This window comes from Tympanuchus pallidicinctus, unplaced genomic scaffold, assembly GCF_026119805.1.
Source record: "Tympanuchus pallidicinctus isolate F22 unplaced genomic scaffold, pur_lepc_1.0 scaffold6, whole genome shotgun sequence".
Classification (NCBI taxonomy): domain Eukaryota; kingdom Metazoa; phylum Chordata; class Aves; order Galliformes; family Phasianidae; genus Tympanuchus; species Tympanuchus pallidicinctus.
This window is the reverse complement of record NW_026294780.1, coordinates 6,913,158-6,931,618: the sequence shown is the minus strand read 5'-3', so window position 1 is coordinate 6,931,618 and position 18,461 is coordinate 6,913,158. Positions and strand designations below refer to the sequence as shown.

The 18,461-nt window shown below is 40.8% G+C and overlaps 1 protein-coding gene across 1 annotated transcript; it reads left to right on the top strand.

Annotated features, from left to right (window-relative positions):
* Positions 1-271: 271 nt before the first annotated feature.
* On the top strand, positions 272-18,201 carry RP2 (RP2 activator of ARL3 GTPase). The gene is made up of 5 exons (XM_052664847.1): positions 272-509; positions 7,885-8,550; positions 11,173-11,287; positions 12,391-12,476; positions 15,576-18,201. Exons 1-5 carry the CDS (start codon positions 387-389, stop codon positions 15,657-15,659), a joined length of 1,074 nt encoding a protein of 357 aa, XP_052520807.1. The 5' UTR covers positions 272-386; the 3' UTR covers positions 15,660-18,201.
* The last annotated feature ends 260 nt before the right edge of the window (positions 18,202-18,461 follow it).

Genomic DNA, 18,461 nt, shown 5'->3' with positions numbered 1-18,461 from the left:
TCAAGGAACGTTTGGATACTGCTAGAAGATACAGGGTTTGAATTCTGGGTGGTCCTGTGTAGGGCCAGGGGTTGGTTGGTCTAGGCGATCTTTGCGGGTCCCTTCCGCCTCGGGATATTCCGTTCCCTGAAACCCGGGAGAAAACGTTTCGCAATGACGGTACAGCCTCCAGACAGAAATTCCCCCGCCCCTCCGGGCCGCCAGCTGTCGCCGTCGCTACGGGAGACGGAGGCGGGCGGGGAAGCCGGAAGCGGGGCGGGGCGGCGAGGCGCTGCGCTGGCGCTCGGTCTCGCACGGCCTCTCCCCGCGGGCCGGGCCGGGCGGCGCCAGCGGGGCGGCTGTAGCGCGCGGCGGTTTTCGGTTGCCGAGGCGGCGGCGCCGGTGCCATGGGCTGCTTCTTCTCCAAGCGCAGGAAGCCGGCGCAGAGCGGGCAGCAGCAAGGAGCCAGCCAAGAGCCGGCGGCCGGCGAGGAGAAGGCGCCGCAGTACAGCTGGGACCAGCGAGCCAAGGTACGGGGCGGCGGGGAGGGCGAGCGGAAAGCGGTTTCCTGTCAGGCAGCGCGCCGGCAGCCTTGGCTTCGTATTCGCCGCGAGGCAGCCCGTCCCGTTAGCGAGAGCGGGGCGGAGTGAGAATGCGCTGTCGGTCCGGTGTGAGCATCGATCGTTGGGGCTGCCGGACCTTTAGGCCTTGTGGTACAAGTGACAAAAAGATGCGTGAGCTCATGTTAGCTGTAACTCGTGCTTAGCTCGCTTGTGTTTCTAAACTTGGCGAGGTGCTCCGGGGTTGCTCCTAAGTCTTTCAAGTGGATTAAGAAAAAGCTGTGCTGGAGATGAGCCGAGGGACTGTGCGTGTAACCTGCAGGGATCGGATCCTGGGGATAAAGAAGGCTGACCTGTGCTGGGCTCGTTGCTCTGTCTGGCTGTAGGGTGCTTGTGGAGACTCCTATGGGGAGAGGGCTGTGCTGAGAACCTGTCCTGCAGTGAGTAGGGTGAGCGAGTGCCAAAGTACATGACTAAATGAGCATTTGAAACCGTATGACCTAATCATAGAGTAAATTCGTCAGCTAAAGGTTAACTCGTATGAGCTTTTCTACACACTGTTTTATTCAAATGGCACTAACTTGTGGAGCTGTGTGGAAAACTGGCACGCAGACATGCTGGACTTGAGAGGACAACGAACCTTGTTGCTGTGGAGGTGATTGTTAGCATGTGGGAAGTAGGCTGGAGGGAACAGATGAGGTTATACAGCGCAAACAAGCTGTCTCACTGGGGGAAGTATGTCACGTATTGTGTATATAACTTCCTCTTTGTATGAAATACTCTGAAAAACTGGAAGAATCAGTGAGTTTGGGCTGTTCTACTGAACTGCAGAAGAGTAGCTGTTTAATTTGGTACAGCACAGCTCAAGAACATTTATGTCACGTTCCAGCCCATTTCTCTTGCTCCCTGCAACATTACTTTTCATTGGTCTTTAAGTATATGCTTGGTATGTTAAGCCAGGAGAGCAGAGCTGAGATGCTTGCTTTTAGGCAAGGGAATGCTGAGCTCTTTCTGCACTGTATTTGTTGATCACAGTTTGTATTAAGTGTTACCATGTCAGTGTTCATGTGGTAGTGTTAGGTATTCTCTCAGACCAATTATCCAATTCTCTATTGCTGCTTCATTTTTTGAAGCAGCACACATAAGTATACTTATTCATTTCTCAATTTGTATTTGTATGCAAAGTTTGATTGGTGGCAATTGGAAAACTTGAGGCATTAGGGCTCTTTGATCATCAAATGCATCAAATTTGTGTTCTGAAAACAGTAACTCGGTCAGAAATATGAACTTTAAAAGCCATTAGCATTTCCTGTTACTTTTAATATGAATGTGTTAGGTGTGAAGTGTGTTCTAATTTCAAGCTATTACGCACAGTGATGCTGTTCCAGTTCTGTAGTGCAGTTCTGCAAGCAGAGTGCAAATGCCTACAGTCTGTGCAGGATATCTGAACATTCTTAGAGATGGATAAATCTTGCTGCTCAGAGGCTCCGGTTGGCTTCCCATTAGTTCAGGCTATGCTGGCATACTTACCGTAGGCAGTGCAACCTAGGCACTCCTGTGTGCATGATTGTCTGTACAGGGATGCGAAACGAGGTGATTGCTAGCTGACAGCTGTGCTGGCAGAAGCTCTGAACTTAAGCAGTTCTTCCAGCAAAGTTGTTTCTTCCACTTCTGAAGCACAGTGCAGTGTAGGCTGTCTTAATTGTGTTCTTCTGGCAAAAGAAGATTACTGTTGGTATTATGTAGCTAAAGAGTAGCATGACAAAGACTTTGTGACCGTATAACTCCAGTGTAGCAGCCCTGAAAATGGGCCGTGTGGTAGAAAAGTGAACATGAAATGCTATGAGCTGCTGATAGATTACTTAAAAGTAAGGAAAGACATGAATTTGAAGGGCCTTTTCAGATTTGTATGTGCTCTTATTTAAAAGGGAACAGAAGTCTATGTATTTCAGATGGTTAAAAATTAATCAAATTCAGATTGCATCGTAAATCTGCTGGGATCTCTGTAATGTTTGCTGACCTCTGGATTTGGAGAACTGTGTGAAGATTACTTATGGTGCTGAAGAAGAATCAAAGGATGAGCTTATCCTGAAAACAAAAAGTGTTCTATTTCTTTCTTCTATGGGATTCCAGATAAATAAGCAGTGCACAGCTTATTACAGAGTGTTATCACTACTTAACATTCTGCAGGCTTGTCGTATCCCTTCCTGACCAAATGCAAAAGAGGAACTTGGTGATGCCTGAATCTCCTTGGCCTTCAGCTATGATTACATCTACAACATAAGATTGCCCTCCTGTTCTTGGTCTCCCTTTTCCTTTCCTACCTTTCTATGTTCTGAGTGACTAAACAGCATTGGCACACAGGACCAGAATAATAACTACAGCAATGGCAAAACATGGATACGTACAGACAAGAACTGGGGTTTTATATTTTGAGATGGCTGATGCAACTATGTGCTGTGATCTCCTCTGTGAAGAGGGGAAACACAAGCAACTGAGGTTTTTCTTTTTGCTGTTATTTCTCATCCTCAAAGAAGTAAGATTAGATGAGTTATGATTTCAATTACGTTCAAAACTTAGGTGGACTTCCCTACCGAGAAAATTTTCTTTTGTGCCAATTGACTTGCAGATGAAGTGCTGCATTTGGTAGGAAACATATAATGATAGTAACTGTCAGGCTCTAGTGGTTGAATTCAAACAGTTTAAAACAAAATCAGACATACATACACAAAAATAAACCCCCCAAAAACAGACAAACAAAAAACCAAACCATAATCAAAGAAGAAAACCTCACGAACAGGTCTTTAACTTGCCACGTGAGTCGTAGTTTTCTGTTAGTTACTTCACATTTGGTGATTCTGCTGGAATGGTCTGAGCTGATAAGGTCTTCTTGCATTGTCTACATCTCTTTCACATAACGTTTTTATATTTTATTTTTGAACAAATATGAAATCACTTGAACCTTTTTGATTTGTGTGTTACTAAGCAGTGGGAGGTGGTGTCCTGAGATCTCATGCTCAGATCAGATATTCTGACATATTAGGCTTTTCAGTGCACTGGAAAAACTACTGCTGTGTTTCTCAAAATGTAATCTACCAACTGAGGAAGTCAACAGGTTAATATTAAATAACACCTTCATTTAAGGCTGATGAAAGTGTGTTCTAGCTTTTTTTTTTTCTTTTTCTTTTTTTTTCCTTTCTTTTTCCTATCTGCAGCATCTGGCAGCAGTTTGTTGTTCAGACAAGTCTGCCAGTGTCTCTTCAGTACTATTATTGGTCCTCTGTAAGAAGGGAGGGATTCTGAAGAATAGAATGAAACATATCTTTTGGCTGTTATATTGGTTGCGTTTAAAGTCAAGGTGTACAGGAGATGCTTCAAGATGAAAAACTGCATGACAGTGGTTAGAATCTGCAGATATTGTCCCTCTTTCCAGCTTTTGTTACTGCTGGGAACCTGGAAGTCAGGCAGAGGTGAGTAACTTCTCCAGTGGATGTTGCAATTCAGTGCTGAAGGGCACCAATCCCATTTAAATCTGAATGCGAGGAATTGCCTAGGCCTGGAATGCACTTCTTTTGCTTCCTTTCTGTTAATTCCCCTATTGACAAAAATAGCACATAAATCTTCTTAAGTCTATGTGCCTGCCCTATAACTGCAGCTTTTGATGTCACTGTGTCAGCAGCCAATTCTCACATACTCTTAATTGTACATAAATTTGTAACGGAAATATCGTTTGTTATAATTTAGAAAGGTAGGAAGTGATTTTTGAGAGCGATATTTAAAAGAAGATCTTTGTGCCAGTGGTTTCGACAGACTTCAAAGTCACTGTTTTGCAGGCTATGTACAAGTAAGTAAGGGGAGAGCCACAATCCATTAAAGACTGCACTGCCTCCCTATTAGTAGTGGGCAATCATTGCTGACTAAGACTCCTTTCCTGATCGACCAGGCTTCTTAGAAAAGTCTTCTTAGATCATGAACCAGGAAGAAGCTGTTGGGGACCTTGGTGATTTCAGGTACAGCTAGCACTGAAAACTGTGAGTATCTGGTACTTCTCAGTGTTCCAAGTGGGAGCTGCCAGGGCTGAAGGGAGATAACTTCATCTGCCTTCCTGGCCTCTGGCCTTCTTGCAAGACAGTTGTTCACAGTAGGAAAAGCTGCATACTACAGTGTTACTTGCTGCTGCAGAACTTACTAGAGTTCAGAGCATTCATGGCAAACTTCTGCTTGCCATCACTTCTTTCTCCATGCCTTATAATCACTGCTTTACATGTTCTCCAGTCCTTTGTAATAGACTTATCAGCACTGTTGATTCCAATGACTACAGATGAGACTTCTGGTTTTTTGTTAAGGAGAAAAGCTATTGAGTAAGCAGGGATTTTTTTTTTGGTCATCATATCTAATTATTTTAGGTTACTTTACAGAATGATTCCTGAACCTACTCATAGCACTTGGACTAGAAGTTTTCAGTTCTTGAGCTGTGCTTATACCTATTAATGCAGAACTCTCTATTCTAAAACTCTTTAAATTCAGCTGAAAGCATTAAAACTTGCACCTATAAATACTGTGGTTGTTTGGAATTATACCAATCTGGGGAAAAGGGCTTTCAAAACTATATATAGCTGCTTCAATTCTTTGAAGCTTTATACACATGTGAAGGATAAGTAGGTGAATTATCAAACTTGATTTTTCTATTGCTAGCTTGTCGTGTGCATAAGATTCTACAACAAAGTTGTACCAGATAAGTAGGTAGAGAATCTACATATCTCTGGTTCTCACTGTGCAAGTCTTTAAATGCTGTCTTCTGTTGCCTGTGTTTTTCCTAGCCTGCTTTTTAGCTGTAGAGGTGGAACTTAAGCAATTAGTGCAGTCTGTCTCAGGGGAAGGAAGGTGAGCTAGTGGAGTATTAACCTCATGGTGATACCTGTACACCTGAGGACTGTTAAGCATGAAGCTCAGTGGTAAGGACATAAACAGATGTTGGATGTGTTCTTAAAATTATAATCCAGCCCTGATATTTTTTCTAAGGCTTTTCTTTTACCCAAGGGAATTGAAATACTCAGATGTGCTATGGCCTCTTGGGTTACTGACTGCTCTCAAGGGCAGAAACCCAGCGTGGCAGGGGGAGTGCTGAGGTCTATTTCATTCAGTCCCTCTGGTTCCGATGGTTGTTTAGTCAATAAATATTTCTTTGAAAAAGAAATACTTTTGAAATACTTTCAGTCTTTGAAAAAGAAAACTGCCAAGTGGAATTAAAAGAAATCATCCAACTCTCTACAGTGGTGAACAAACTTAGAGCTCAGAATTACATCAGCACACAACTGTTAATTCACATTAGGGAAACAAAATTGAGCTCTTGAATGTGGAGATCAGCTGATTTTGTTGCTCAATCTAAATTAATACAGAACATCATTGAACTCAATGCTACTCTTTCTCAAGTGCTCTCATCTGAGATTCTGTAACCTGAGGATTATCTGACAAACCAGTGTTATACACTTAGGCCTAATTAAAATCGTAAAGGGAAGTTGTTTCACAGATCTTTGTGAGGACTTAATGTTGGACAAACTAATACAGTCTCCGAGGCATTTAGAAGAGGCTTGTTTAGAAGGGCACAGTAGGTGTGATGTTTCTAAAAAAGCTGCCTGTTCTGGGAACTTTGAACTTCTCCTTCGTAAGGGAAGTAACCGTTCCTCTGTTTCAGTTACAAGGCACTGCCACTCCCAAGGCTATAAATAAATATTTATGTTTGTACGTATTATACACACGCACATCCATCCATGAATGCTCTAGCAGATGCTGGGGAAGAATGTGTCCAAAAGCAGTTCTGAAACTTCAGTTCTCTCGGTGCCTTGGGAATGCTCAGTGGATCAGATAAGTAATGTTACACGAGTCTTGTGCAAGATCTTAGGGAGTTTGAATCTTAATCACGTGGTGTGGCTCTGTGCTGTGGTGCCTTTACTTTGAGCCTTCCAGTTCTGTCTGTAACTCTTCCACCTCCCTGTCCCAAGTTTGTGCTAGCAATATTGAATTTGGCTGAAAAGTGCTTACTGGGAGTTCATATCCATGGAGAAAGTTCATTGGCTGCAAACTTAATTTTGTGTCAGGAAGTCTGTTACGATGTATGTAAGAGCACACTTTGTTAGTAGACATATGTGGCTTCCAGGAGCTATTTCAGGAAAAACCTATCTAGACTAAGCTGCTTTAGTGCATGTCCATGACACATGCACTTTCTTGCTTGTGGTTTTAGAAACCAGAGACTTTTTTCTGGTCTCTAATCTTCTGTGAATGTTCAGAATAGTGGGGAGGGGGAATTTCTTGCCAGTTGAGCTGTCCAGCGCCTGCTGTACTGCTTTATCATTGCCTGCAGTACAGCAAGCCTTAAGGCCGTTGGACTGAAATGGCAGTTCTGGGAAGTGATCTGGTGTTAGAATAGTTCAGGTACTTGTTTCCTTTCAGTGCTATTTTAATAAGCTTTCACAAGAGGGCAGAATAGAATTTGCTCTGGGAAAGCACAGTTGCTTTGACTGTCGTGTAACTAGGAGGAACGCAGCTCAGATTTCCTTCAGTGTTCTGACTGCAGCTGCTGTATTATTCATGCAGCCCAGCTGCATCAGGTACCGTCCTTGTCACTGCGTGGCTCCTCAGTCACTGCTCTGCAGCACGGGCTGCTGGGGAGGGCCACAGTTTCTCTTGCAGCAGAAGAATGCTGGAGAGTGGAGGAGGAGAGGTCTGTAAACATGACCCTTGTGCCAGCACTGCCAATCTTTGCTTGTTGCTTATAGCTAGCATGTAGCTGGAGTTGTTAGCACAAGGTAATGCTGTGGCATGGATAAGCAAGCTCTTTGTTGTTTGCAAACATAATGATGGAGATGCTGCTTGAAAGCAGCAATGTTTTCTTGCAGTGTGTTGAGGAGTGGTAACATAAGAGTGAGCAGGCTACTTGAAAAGGAAGTACTGTGTCTTCCCAGCTTTATGAATCTTTAATGCTGTTGGCCAATTCATTTATTACTGTTATTACCATAATCCTCAGGACCATCTTTCCTGTAGAAACAGTTTAGAACCCCCTCCCATTTCCTTTCTAAAGAACAAACTTAGTTGTGGTGAGGTTTGTTTGTTTGTTGTTGTCCTGGAGTTTAGTTTCGGCTCTCTGTTGTACCTCAATACTATGTGTTCCAGTAGCCTAGTTAAAAAGCATCTTTCATCACTCTGATATCTGTTCTTTGAAGTTTTCTGGCAAGTTATCCTGTACAGATCTGTAATATCTCAGATAATCCAAATCAATTAACATTTGGCATTATAACATCATCTGTACGTGAAGACTTTCATGTGCTTTCTTTCCTTTCTCCTTCAGGTTGATCCGAAAGATTACACTTTTTCTGGACTGAAGGATGAAACTGTGGGTCGACTCCCTGGAAAAGTAGCAGGGCAACAATTTGTCATTCAGGACTGTGAGAACTGTACTATCTACATATTTGACCATTCTGCCACAATCACTGTTGATGACTGTGTAAACTGCCAAATCTTTTTAGGACCAATAAAAGGCAGTGTGTTTTTCCGTGATTGCAAGGATTGCAAATGCATAGTAGCCTGCCAACAGTTTCGTACTCGGGACTGCAGAAAGCTGGAGGTATTCTTGTGCTGTGCCACCCAACCTATTATTGAGTCCTCCACAGGTATGAAATTTGGTTGTTTCCAGTACTATTATCCTGAGCTTGCTTTACAGTTTAAAGATGCTGGACTGAGTATCTTCAATAACACATGGAGCAAGATCCATGACTTTACTCCTGTGTCAGGAGAAAACAACTGGGGCCTTTTGCCTGAAAATGCTGTGGTTCAAGATTATGTTCCTCTGCCAAATTCTGAAGAGCTGAAAGCTGTCAGAATTTCTACAGATGCTATGAAGAGCATAATACCAATAACTCGAGGGCAGAGACAGAAGAGCAGTGATGAATCGTGTTTGGCTGTGTTTTTTGCTGGTGACTACACAACTGCGAATGCCAGAAAGCTAATTGATGAGGTAAGTGACCTTTTTCTCTGTTCAACTTTATGAATTTCTAATTGAACTTTCTCTGGATAGCCTTGGTGCTTATTGAAGAGAGAATGCTGAGGTTCTGCCTGCCTGCTAACCGTATTAATCAACTGCATGTTGAAACCTTGAAGCAAGATAAGATAATGGAACTCATCCTGATCAAACAGTTATCATAGAATGGCCTGGGTTGAAAAGCACCACAATGATCATCTGGTTTCAACCCCCTGCTCTGTGCAGGGTCACCAACCACCAGACCAGGCTGCCCAGAGCCACATCCAGCCTGGCCTTGAATGCCTCCAGGGATGGGGCATCCACAGCCTCCTTGGGCAACCTGTTCCAGTGTGTCACCACCCTCTGTGTGAGTTAAGTTACAACTAATGTCCTGTATTGGCACACCTGTTCTTTAATCATTCCAGTGTATTTTTCCAGTACAGCACACCAAACCTACACTGAGGAAAATGTGTAGTTCATCAATGAACTTGGCGAAGTATAGAATAAATGGTTGTCAATGCTTGTGAAAGGAGATAGTCAATAAACTTGTTAACTTATTGCCCCCAAAATCTATCAAGGCTATTTGCCCTGAAAGCTTTGCCAGCACTAACAGAGACTTTTAAAAATAACATGCTAAATGTTATCTATCCCCTGCCCTTACCATCCAGTGTTGGAATTTTTTGCTGGAAAATTCAGGGAGTATTTGTTACAACTGGTCAGCTGTCTTTGATTATTTAAATAGCTGGTGCTGTCTTTTTGTAAGGCAGGAGCTCCTATGCTTGGCTGAGTTTGGTCTTCACTGGGCTAAAATCTGGGAGTGGCTGGCTGCTTTTAGCATTCTGGAGTGCCAGGGATGACAGAGCAGAGCCAATAAGTGAATTACAGCTTACAGCTTGAGAGAGGTATCTGCAAAAGTTGCTGATCTTAGTGTTTTATGAGCAACCAAACAAATGATGGAGTTCTTTCTTTCAATTTTTAACTACAAGGAAAAAAAAGAGAAAAAGCTTTAGGGTGTTTCCCTAAAGCACCTGCCCCCATCCCTATCAGGAACTGAGTTACTAACAGTTACTTCAGTGAACACAGATAAGTAAGGGGGTATTTTTTCTGAAGAATGATTAGCTACAGTAAAGAAGGTATTGGGTGTGTTCTCCCCTGATAGTCTCTCTTTACAAAGAAGAGTTAAGTAGAATGTAAAAGAGTACTTAGTGAAATGCTGAGGAAATCTTACTAGTCTGTAGATTTAATTTATGTTTTGGATGTATAAATATAGTTGTTTCTTTCGCATGCATGTTGTGGTTTTAACCCAGCAAATAGCTAGGCACTCCACAGCTGTTTGTTCCCCCTGCCAGCCAAGTGGGATGGAGGAGAGAATCAGAGAAAACAAACAGCAAAGTAGAGCTCATAGGTTGAGATAAAAGCTATTTACTAGGACAGAAAAGGAAGGGGGGAGGGGGAAAAATAATATTAGTGATGTATGTCCTGCAGTTATCACAGATTCTCAAGGTTTTGGTTTTTTTTTTTTTACTCAATTCCCTGGCAGTTTGGCAAGTACTTGTTTGCTCTGCTCTGCAGTCATGTACTCACAGGTTTCTGAAGTATTTACTATCATTAAAGTCTGTTGACCTGTTTTTGCTTTTGCCCGTATTCTTCCATTCACTCCCAGCACCAGCTCAACTGGGTACAGTCGTGACAACTCTTGAATTATTTCACATTTGGGAGCCAAAAATAAATATATGCAAGCATAAAACAAGTGATGCACAAGCAATTCCTCACCACCCGCTCACCAATGCCCAGATAGCCTCGGTTAGCAGCTGCCCCCCAGCTAATTCCCTTCAGTTTTACAGCTCTTTTACATGTTGTCATATGATATGGAATGTCCCTTTGGCCAGTTTAGGTCAGTTGTCCCTGGTTCTCCCCCTCCCAGCTCCTTGGGTCCCCTCAATGCCCCTCACTGGTCGTGGCAGTATGAGAAGCTGAGAAACCAAAACATCCTTGGCTCTGTGCGGCGCTGCTCAGCAACAACTGGAAGCACTGATGTGTTACAAACATCGTTTTTCTCCTAAAGACGAGTAACTCACCAGATTTCTTGTGTGAATAAAATAGCTGTGTCTCTATCAAAACCAGGACAATGTACCTTCAGTATCTCTGCTGGATTTGGAGTAAAGAGCTGTGTGTGTTTGAGAGCTTGTAACTTTTTTTTTTTTTTTTTCCCAAAATGGAAAACTTCAGCAGCAGATAGATAAGCATTTGAGCTTATTTTTTATTACAGTCTAAGGAGAACAAACTGCTTGACTCCGGATGCTGAATGCTTTTAACTCCTGTTAGTTTCAGCTTGTGAGAGACCGTGGAAAAAACTACAACCTTAGGCCATAACATAAAACCAAAATTCACACCTACCCCTGTAGGTGCACTAGAGCAAAGAATAAAATCTGGATGAATGGAATGGAAATAAACAGAAGTGCAGAAAAAGCAAATGGTCTTTGAAAAGAGTAAAAAGGGTCTTTTTATTCTGTGGTTTAATGTATATGGGAAATGAGTATTCAGTCTACACTGGAATAGACTAAAGTTGAGCTGCACGCCTGAGAAACATTTTAGCTTGAACACTTTATCTGTTAATAGATGACTGCCAAAGGCTTTCAGCTGGTACAGACCAAAGAAGTCTCAATGAAAGCAGAGGATGCTCAGAGAGTTTTCCAACAGCATGCATCAGAATTCATTCCACTGCTTGAAAGAGGTGAGATTATACACAGTTTTGTTTCTCTTCTTAGTGCAGAAATCTAGCTGGTAGTGGGGTGTTCTGCAGAAGGTGAAAGAGAAGAAAATGGAAGGATGAAGGAGAAAATTATAAAGCCCGTTGAGATGAAGTTTGGAAGCTTCATTTAGGCACTGAACCTGTCAAAACTGAAGGCATCCAAAGTGAACTAATTCACTTAGGAGCTGTGACATAAACAGATCGGTCTGGGCTGATCAACAGAGGCTCATCTTTCTGGAATAAAAATCTATTAGCTTAGCATAATTGCAGGTAAAGAACCTAGATATTCAGTGTTTCCGTATGGATATTAAAGCAAATGTACAAACAGGCAAGTGTTCAATTCCTGTTTATAAACGGTGTTCTGTCAGAGTACTTGAAAAGCTTTTTTGCTGATTTGACTGTAATCGTTTTATTATCTGTTCCTATAGAAGTAATTTCATCTTGCCATCTGTTGTGTGCTGAAGCTCAAAACGTGCTCCCAAACTTAGGAGAGTTTTTTTCACAGTACTGTAAGCGGTCCATGATGCTGACTGCAGGAATAGGATAGAAGTTCTGCTTTTCAGATCAAAAGTAGTCTAAGGGCTATTTTGCACCTATGTGGGAAGAAATAACACTTTCAGAATGAAAGCAGAGAAAGGGGATCTGAAAATGGTGGGTGAGAACAAGTCTGAAAATCAGACTGTTTGCTATCTTGGTACTGAGGTAAAAATGCCTGAATGACTCAGTCGTGCTGCAGATGTCTGTGAAATGGCTCACTATGTGAGCAGTAGAATCTGACTCACTTGCACGATGCCTTCCACTCTGCAGCATTTCTGTGCCATTGCTGTCTTTCAAGAAATAAAGCAGGAAACCTGCTAGAGCCTCTGCAAAAATGAGCATGGATTTGCAGATATTTTCTGCACAGATAACATCGTGCTTCTAAGCTATGGTTAAGTGTTTCTGTTTCTTAATTCTGTATTATGGCTGCTCAGACGAAAAATTGAAATGATTCTTGTAAGCTTCACCATTCCCTAAGGGATGAAAACTGTAATGTTTTAATGCCAGACTCAAAAGTTGTATTGATTCCAGATGAAACGATCTTCTAGGTCCAGTCGTTGCTTTGGAGTTCAATGGAGATGGTGCTGTGGAAGGATGTCGAAACACTGTAAATGATGTTTTTAATGGAACCAAGGTAAGCTGGTGTTTTGCTTTATTAGCAGAAAATGTTAAAGGACGTCTAAGATAATTCACAGTCAAGCTGTAGTTTCGATGTACTGAATTTTCTTTTTAAGTTCCTGAATGGTATAATCTAAATATCCTAGTCATGTTTTGGTTTTGTTTGCTTGTTTTGCTCAAAACTCAAGCTTGCTTGCAGGAAGGAATAAAAACTGCCCCGTTAACGAAAGTACTAAATTCCCATATTGTTTAAAAAAAGGATTTTCGCCTGAAACTTTTTTCACATAGTGGTAAAAACAAATTTTGTTAATTTAACAGGGTAAAGCTCTGCTCCAAGGCTTATAGAGCAGAGAACCTCATAAAGGAGACTTCAGTATCACATCTTTGTCAGGGTTTAGTAGTATTCCAGCTTTTCTCAAGATTTACTTTTGTTTTGGAGGATATTGCAGTGTGCCTTCCTTCAAAGGCATTTGCTTTTTTCTTCTGTCAACTTGTTTTACTGTACCGTCTTTATACCGTGTCTCCTTTTTGCTTGCTGTCTGCTTTTTTCTTTTTTCTTTTTTTTGAATGGCAGTGGATTTGAGAAGGTGTCTGGAAACAATTGGAGCTCTGCAAGGGAGCAGTATTACTGATAATAGGAGAGAGGCAAACCCCTTGCTTTTAAACTGTGCAAAAAAGACTGGAATGTCTTTGGGACTTAGTGTCCATACAGCTCCTTGATGTCTTTCAGTTCATCTCAAAAGGATTGCTCGGGGAATTAGACTGCCCAGATTCTGGAAAACAGCCTTGTAATGTCATCTGCAATGTAGCTAATGATTGAGGGTTTTGTTGTGTTTGCTATTGTGTGAGCAAAGCCTGATGTGTAGCAGGTTTAAATTTCGGTTCTCCTAGTCTGGGAAATACTAGGACTGCAGTCTAGGCAGAGCTGTGATGTTGCTGGTTCTTTCTTGGGACCCAAAAGTCATCTCTGCAAATTGTACCATAAAAATCAGTTCTTTAACTGGGAGATCACTGTGGTGTTTCTGATGTAGTTAGTTTGTTGGTTTTTTTTTTTTTCTCTTTTCATACCAAACAAAGCTGATAGTGGGTACATAATTAGTTCATTCTTCTAGATCTCAGTTTCTCTGTTCAAAGGCTGAAGTTATATTAATTATTAGAACAAATAAAAACTTATACTTTCCTTGCCAGAATGACTGGTGTCTGTTGTCATAACACAGTGAATGCTCTGATCTGGGATATCAGAAACTATGCACTTCATACTTTGAAGTAATCTTTGTTCTTCAGGTTCCAAAATGTGAAATTATTTCCTGCTCCTGGATTTAAATCTGCTTTTTACAGACTGGCTCTGTAGTAAAACCTACCTCAGTTTGTAAATAATTGTTGGGCTGAATTGAGAAGCAAGACTTCAGGCTTCCTATTGGTTTTTTATTTAGACACAATTTAACACCCAAATATCAGATAAATGCTATGTTTGTGTATGGATCTCCATCTACTTGAATATCACAAGTATGCATTTTAGGAAATATATCTTTCTTAGGTCATAATTTAGAAATAATGTAGGGATAGCAGACTTTGGACTTACTACTACCAGCAGGTTCAGGAATGCTCTATAAAATGATTTCACATCACTGCTGGCTGCCTTTATCGTTTGGACAGCTTGAGAGTTGTTACAGTGCTCAGAAAGAATTATAGGTATTCTTGATCACAAAGCAGGGACAAAAGCTCTTGGGAAGGCATTTATCCTGTAAGGTTTTGCAAGGACATCAGTCTGCTTTTAAGCAACTAGTTACACTTGCATTTCGAAATTATTAATTTATTAACTTCATCCATTAGTACCTTTAATTTAGCCAAATTTTTGTTTCTGATTTAGATCTAATATAACTGTTGAGATACTCCAGTGCAGGTAGAAAAAATCATCAGCAGTAGCACCAGCTGGTCTTAAGTCTTCTACAGAAGTCTTACAGCTGCTTAGTAGAAACAATGTGTTGCAAAGAGACCTCTGCGCTACACACACATAACAGAACTTCTGATTTGTGTGGTCTTGCTAGATCTGTCTTTTTTTTTTCTTTTTTCCCCTCTGTGTGCCTTTCATGCAGTATCCGTTGGCCTCATCACTTATAAAATCCTCTTCAAAATGTAAATTGCAATATTCTGGTAGGGAAGGATATTGAAAGAACATACTTAACTATTGTGACTGTGGTACAAATTGCTGTTGCACCAGCAAACTGCCAGATAAATAGTAGGTGTTGTCAAGTCCCTTCAAACGGAAATCTACTGTGCTTGCAAGCAGTAGTCCAGGCAGCTACTTGAAATAGACAATTTTGTTCTGAAATCAGAAGTTGATGGATAACAGGATATTCATCTTGAACCATATTAGAGTAAACCAATTCAAGGAACTGTCATAGTTTATGTTGACATGGTACTCTGAGGTGAAGCAGAAGAGTAGTGCTGTGTGAGTGTGATTATCTGGAGTAGCCCATTTTTACACTTTCAGTGCACTTCAGAGTCGCTGTTTGCTGCACAAGCACATATGATATGGTAAGAGGGAGGGAATTTCCCCTGGAGGAATAAAAAATAGAAATAATTCAAGTGTTTTAATTGAAAGTATCCTTTATTTGTTGAGACTGTTGAACGTGAAGAAACTGATGAGCTTCTGCAGCCCTTCTGTCTGTTACACTGATCTATTTGAATGGTGCCTGGGATATTTGTAGCTAATTTGCTGGAAATTCTTGAAGGTGATTGTCCTAGACCTTGGAATTGCATGTGTTGATCAATTCTGCAAAATGCAAATCTAATGAATTATAAATAAATAAAACACCTAAAATTGTCTAAAGAAGCAGCTAAGATTTTGGCAATAGAGTGCAAGGGAGTTCTTACCAACTTTGTTTTTTCGTGTGTGAAAGCTTAATGGTAGCCTGAGTCTGCTGAGAACAGTCACAATAACAAAGAGTACGACAGGGCTCAGAGGATTCTGTTGTCAACCCTTAGTGGAAACCAAGAGATTTGGGTCTCTCATGAAATGCAAAAATAAAGTCATAATTAGCTCCAAGCAAGCAAAAACTACTTGAACTTGTTTATTAGTGATGCATAACTGTTTCCTTGTTTACTGAAATAGGTTTTTGTGTCGGAGAGCAAGGCATCAGCATCTCAAGATGTAGACAACTTCTACAACTTTGCTGATATGCGGATGGGAATGTGAGATCTGACACAGAAGTGTTCATGTATGGTTTGACTCAGCACTTGAATGTCACTTAGTTTGAATACTGCAGTAGTATCAGAGAATTTTTGTCATTTGGATTTATATTTCTCATACATTCCTTTTATAAAGCTCTTGATGGTTTTAATACCACGTTACCTGAACTGGAGTAAACAACATACCTCCTTGTGTGCATTGTGCTCAAGACTTGCACTTCAGCTCAGAAACCACAGAGGTTTTGTACTAACTTGTTTTTACAGTGATTTCTAAACTTTTATTGACACTTGAATGTTTCTTGTCAGCATTTAATGGAAGACATGAAAAGTGCAATGCTGGCATACATTTGATACATCGATAATTGTGAAGTTTAATTTAGACACTTTCTTAGCAAAGTATATTCCTGTGACACTCATTGTTCAAAACTTTCCTGTATGTGTATTTGTCTTCATTGCGGGTCAGGGAGGAAATTGTATTTGATGAGTTCTTCTGAAAGCTTAGTCTGAAATAGACTTTTCTTGCAGCATTCTTTCAGAAACAGAGCATGACTTAAAAAATGTGCATCTGCTTTATTCTGCTTCGGCATCTTTTTTGAATAAATTTGTTTGCAGGGGCATTTATGCAGGGTTGTCATATGAGCAGTCTGGTGAGTGAGCACTTGCTAGGCTCTTTGCTCTGAGGTGAACTCTGATCATGGGTACTCAGCTGAAAATGCTCTAAAGTCTAAAGAGCTCTAAGGTCCCTTCAGGGTCTCTGGAGATGCATCTACCTCTGGTATTCCCATGCCACATATGGGATATACCTGAGATTCCCTTGAGCTCTGGGAGTAATGACACTGGCACACTGTTACTTGTTACAAGGGACGTGCAGCAACCAGGAACCAGAGAAAGGGCTCTGATGGCATTAAGAAAGCTCTTCGTTGTTAAGAACTTGAGAGCAGGGGGCTACTCTCAAAAGTACTCCTGAAAATTGGCTGTAGAATATTACTCTTTGCTGTGGGGCTTAGAGATTGATTCAGAAAATGGACTGAAGAAGTGCTACTGTCAGTTTGGATTTATTTGAATAGCTATCAATGAGGCTGCTTATTTCTATATAGTGCTTATTAGGGTGCATATCTTTACTACTATTAAGTATGTGATTACTTAATTTCTTTTAGCATGTTAGTTCCACACTGATTTTTCCACAGGAACTTAACGCTTATGTCTGGGTTTACAAGCCCTCTGTGATTCTTGAACAGGCTGTGCATGCAAGTGCACAGAACAGAATTTATTAATTAAAATTGTGGGTTGCCAGTATATGCAGCCATTATAATCAATTGAACACACTTTGGCTGTGTTGAGATGCTAAAGCAATAATGTCCTCATTAGCACTGTCCCTCTGAAAGTAAAATCTTGAACCCTTTTTTTCAGCTGAGGTGCACAGTTCATCCATTTCACAGCTTTAGAGTTCCACAAGTGGGAGGCTGAATACACACCTCTTGCTAGCTGTTTTTAGAATTAGCACATGAATTTCAGGAGAACAGGTTCTTTGATAATTCTGTCATGCCCAAGAGACGTTCTGAGCTGTCATTTTGTTGCTACTATGCAAATACATGCCCTTAGTTTAAACTAGATATTGAGAATATGTCCTTAGGACCTCTCATTAAAGTTATGCATAGATTAAATAAGGAAGGATATCTCCTGAAGTCACGAAACCATTAGCATACTGAAGGTCAGAAAAATGTCACTTGTAAAATGTTATTATTCGATAGAGTGAAATAAAATGAAACTGCCACCTAAATCTGACTGGTAGAAGAAATTGCCACTTATTTGCTCTTAGCCAGCTAGGATTTATTTTTTGGTATGATGTGGTGAGGTGAGGCTATGGGAAGTAGCTACAAACCTTAGGTCTGTGCACAAAGCACAACTCATCAATGAATACTGCTGGAATTATTCTGGGTCCGTACTGCAAGTGCATTTTTCTGATATGAATAAAGCTGTGTAATGTACTTCAAAACAGTCGTTATGTGACTTCTCTGTGCGCTGCCTGCACTGGACCATCTTGATCTCTAAACTTTTACACGTAATGTTTCTAATCTTATGTGCTGACACGTGATTATGTGTGTGTTACAGGTTGTTCTCTGTATTTTCGACCTGATCAGGAAGCAAAGTGCCGAATTGCTTTTTGTGACTATTTTTGATGAAGGAGAAAATGAGTGATTGAAAATTAATCTTGTCTTGAAACATTGAAAACCTTTTTTACATGCTGGAAATGAGCAGGGTGTTGCTTCTTTTGCATTGTTTGCATGCTAAGCAACATAAAGGGGTTTTTAATTTTTAAAAACCTAAATAATGAAGGAGTTTCTTAATCCAATTATTTATCTTTGACTTCAATTTCTTGCTAATGGGTGTTAAGACATTTCTAGCCTTACTAAGAGTATATCAGATATTGCATGCATTACTGAATGGTACGTGCTTCGTGTAGTCTTTTGTATGTTTTTTTGTATAGCTTTTTGTGTAATTTGCGTTGCACTGTGAATGTATTTCATAATAAACATTGCAAATGTAAACTCTGGGTTCTGGAAGACTTTCTTAAATTGCAAATCATTGCAAATTATAATCAAATATTAAAACAGAATTCAGTGTTTAAGCACAGAGTGTGAGTTGCCAGATATTTGGAGCTAATTGAAAATAGGCATTACCTCTGCAGCCATCCATCCACTGAAAAAGATGCATTTTTGACAGCAGTGCAGTCATCCATCCTCCAAAAAGGTAAATTTCTGACAGCAGGGATTTTTCCCCAGAGTCACTGAGGATATGATTAACTTTA

Excerpts from the sequence above, each read along its gene's own strand:
- RP2 (XM_052664847.1), top strand. The coding sequence starts at position 387 with ATGGGCTGCTTCTTCTCCAAGCGCAGGAAGCCGGCGCAGAGCGGGCAG. Across the intron at positions 11,288-12,390 it reads CATTCCACTGCTTGAAAGAG|GTCCAGTCGTTGCTTTGGAG; the intron begins GTGAGATTATAC and ends ACGATCTTCTAG. Across the intron at positions 12,477-15,575 it reads ATGTTTTTAATGGAACCAAG|GTTTTTGTGTCGGAGAGCAA; the intron begins GTAAGCTGGTGT and ends TTACTGAAATAG.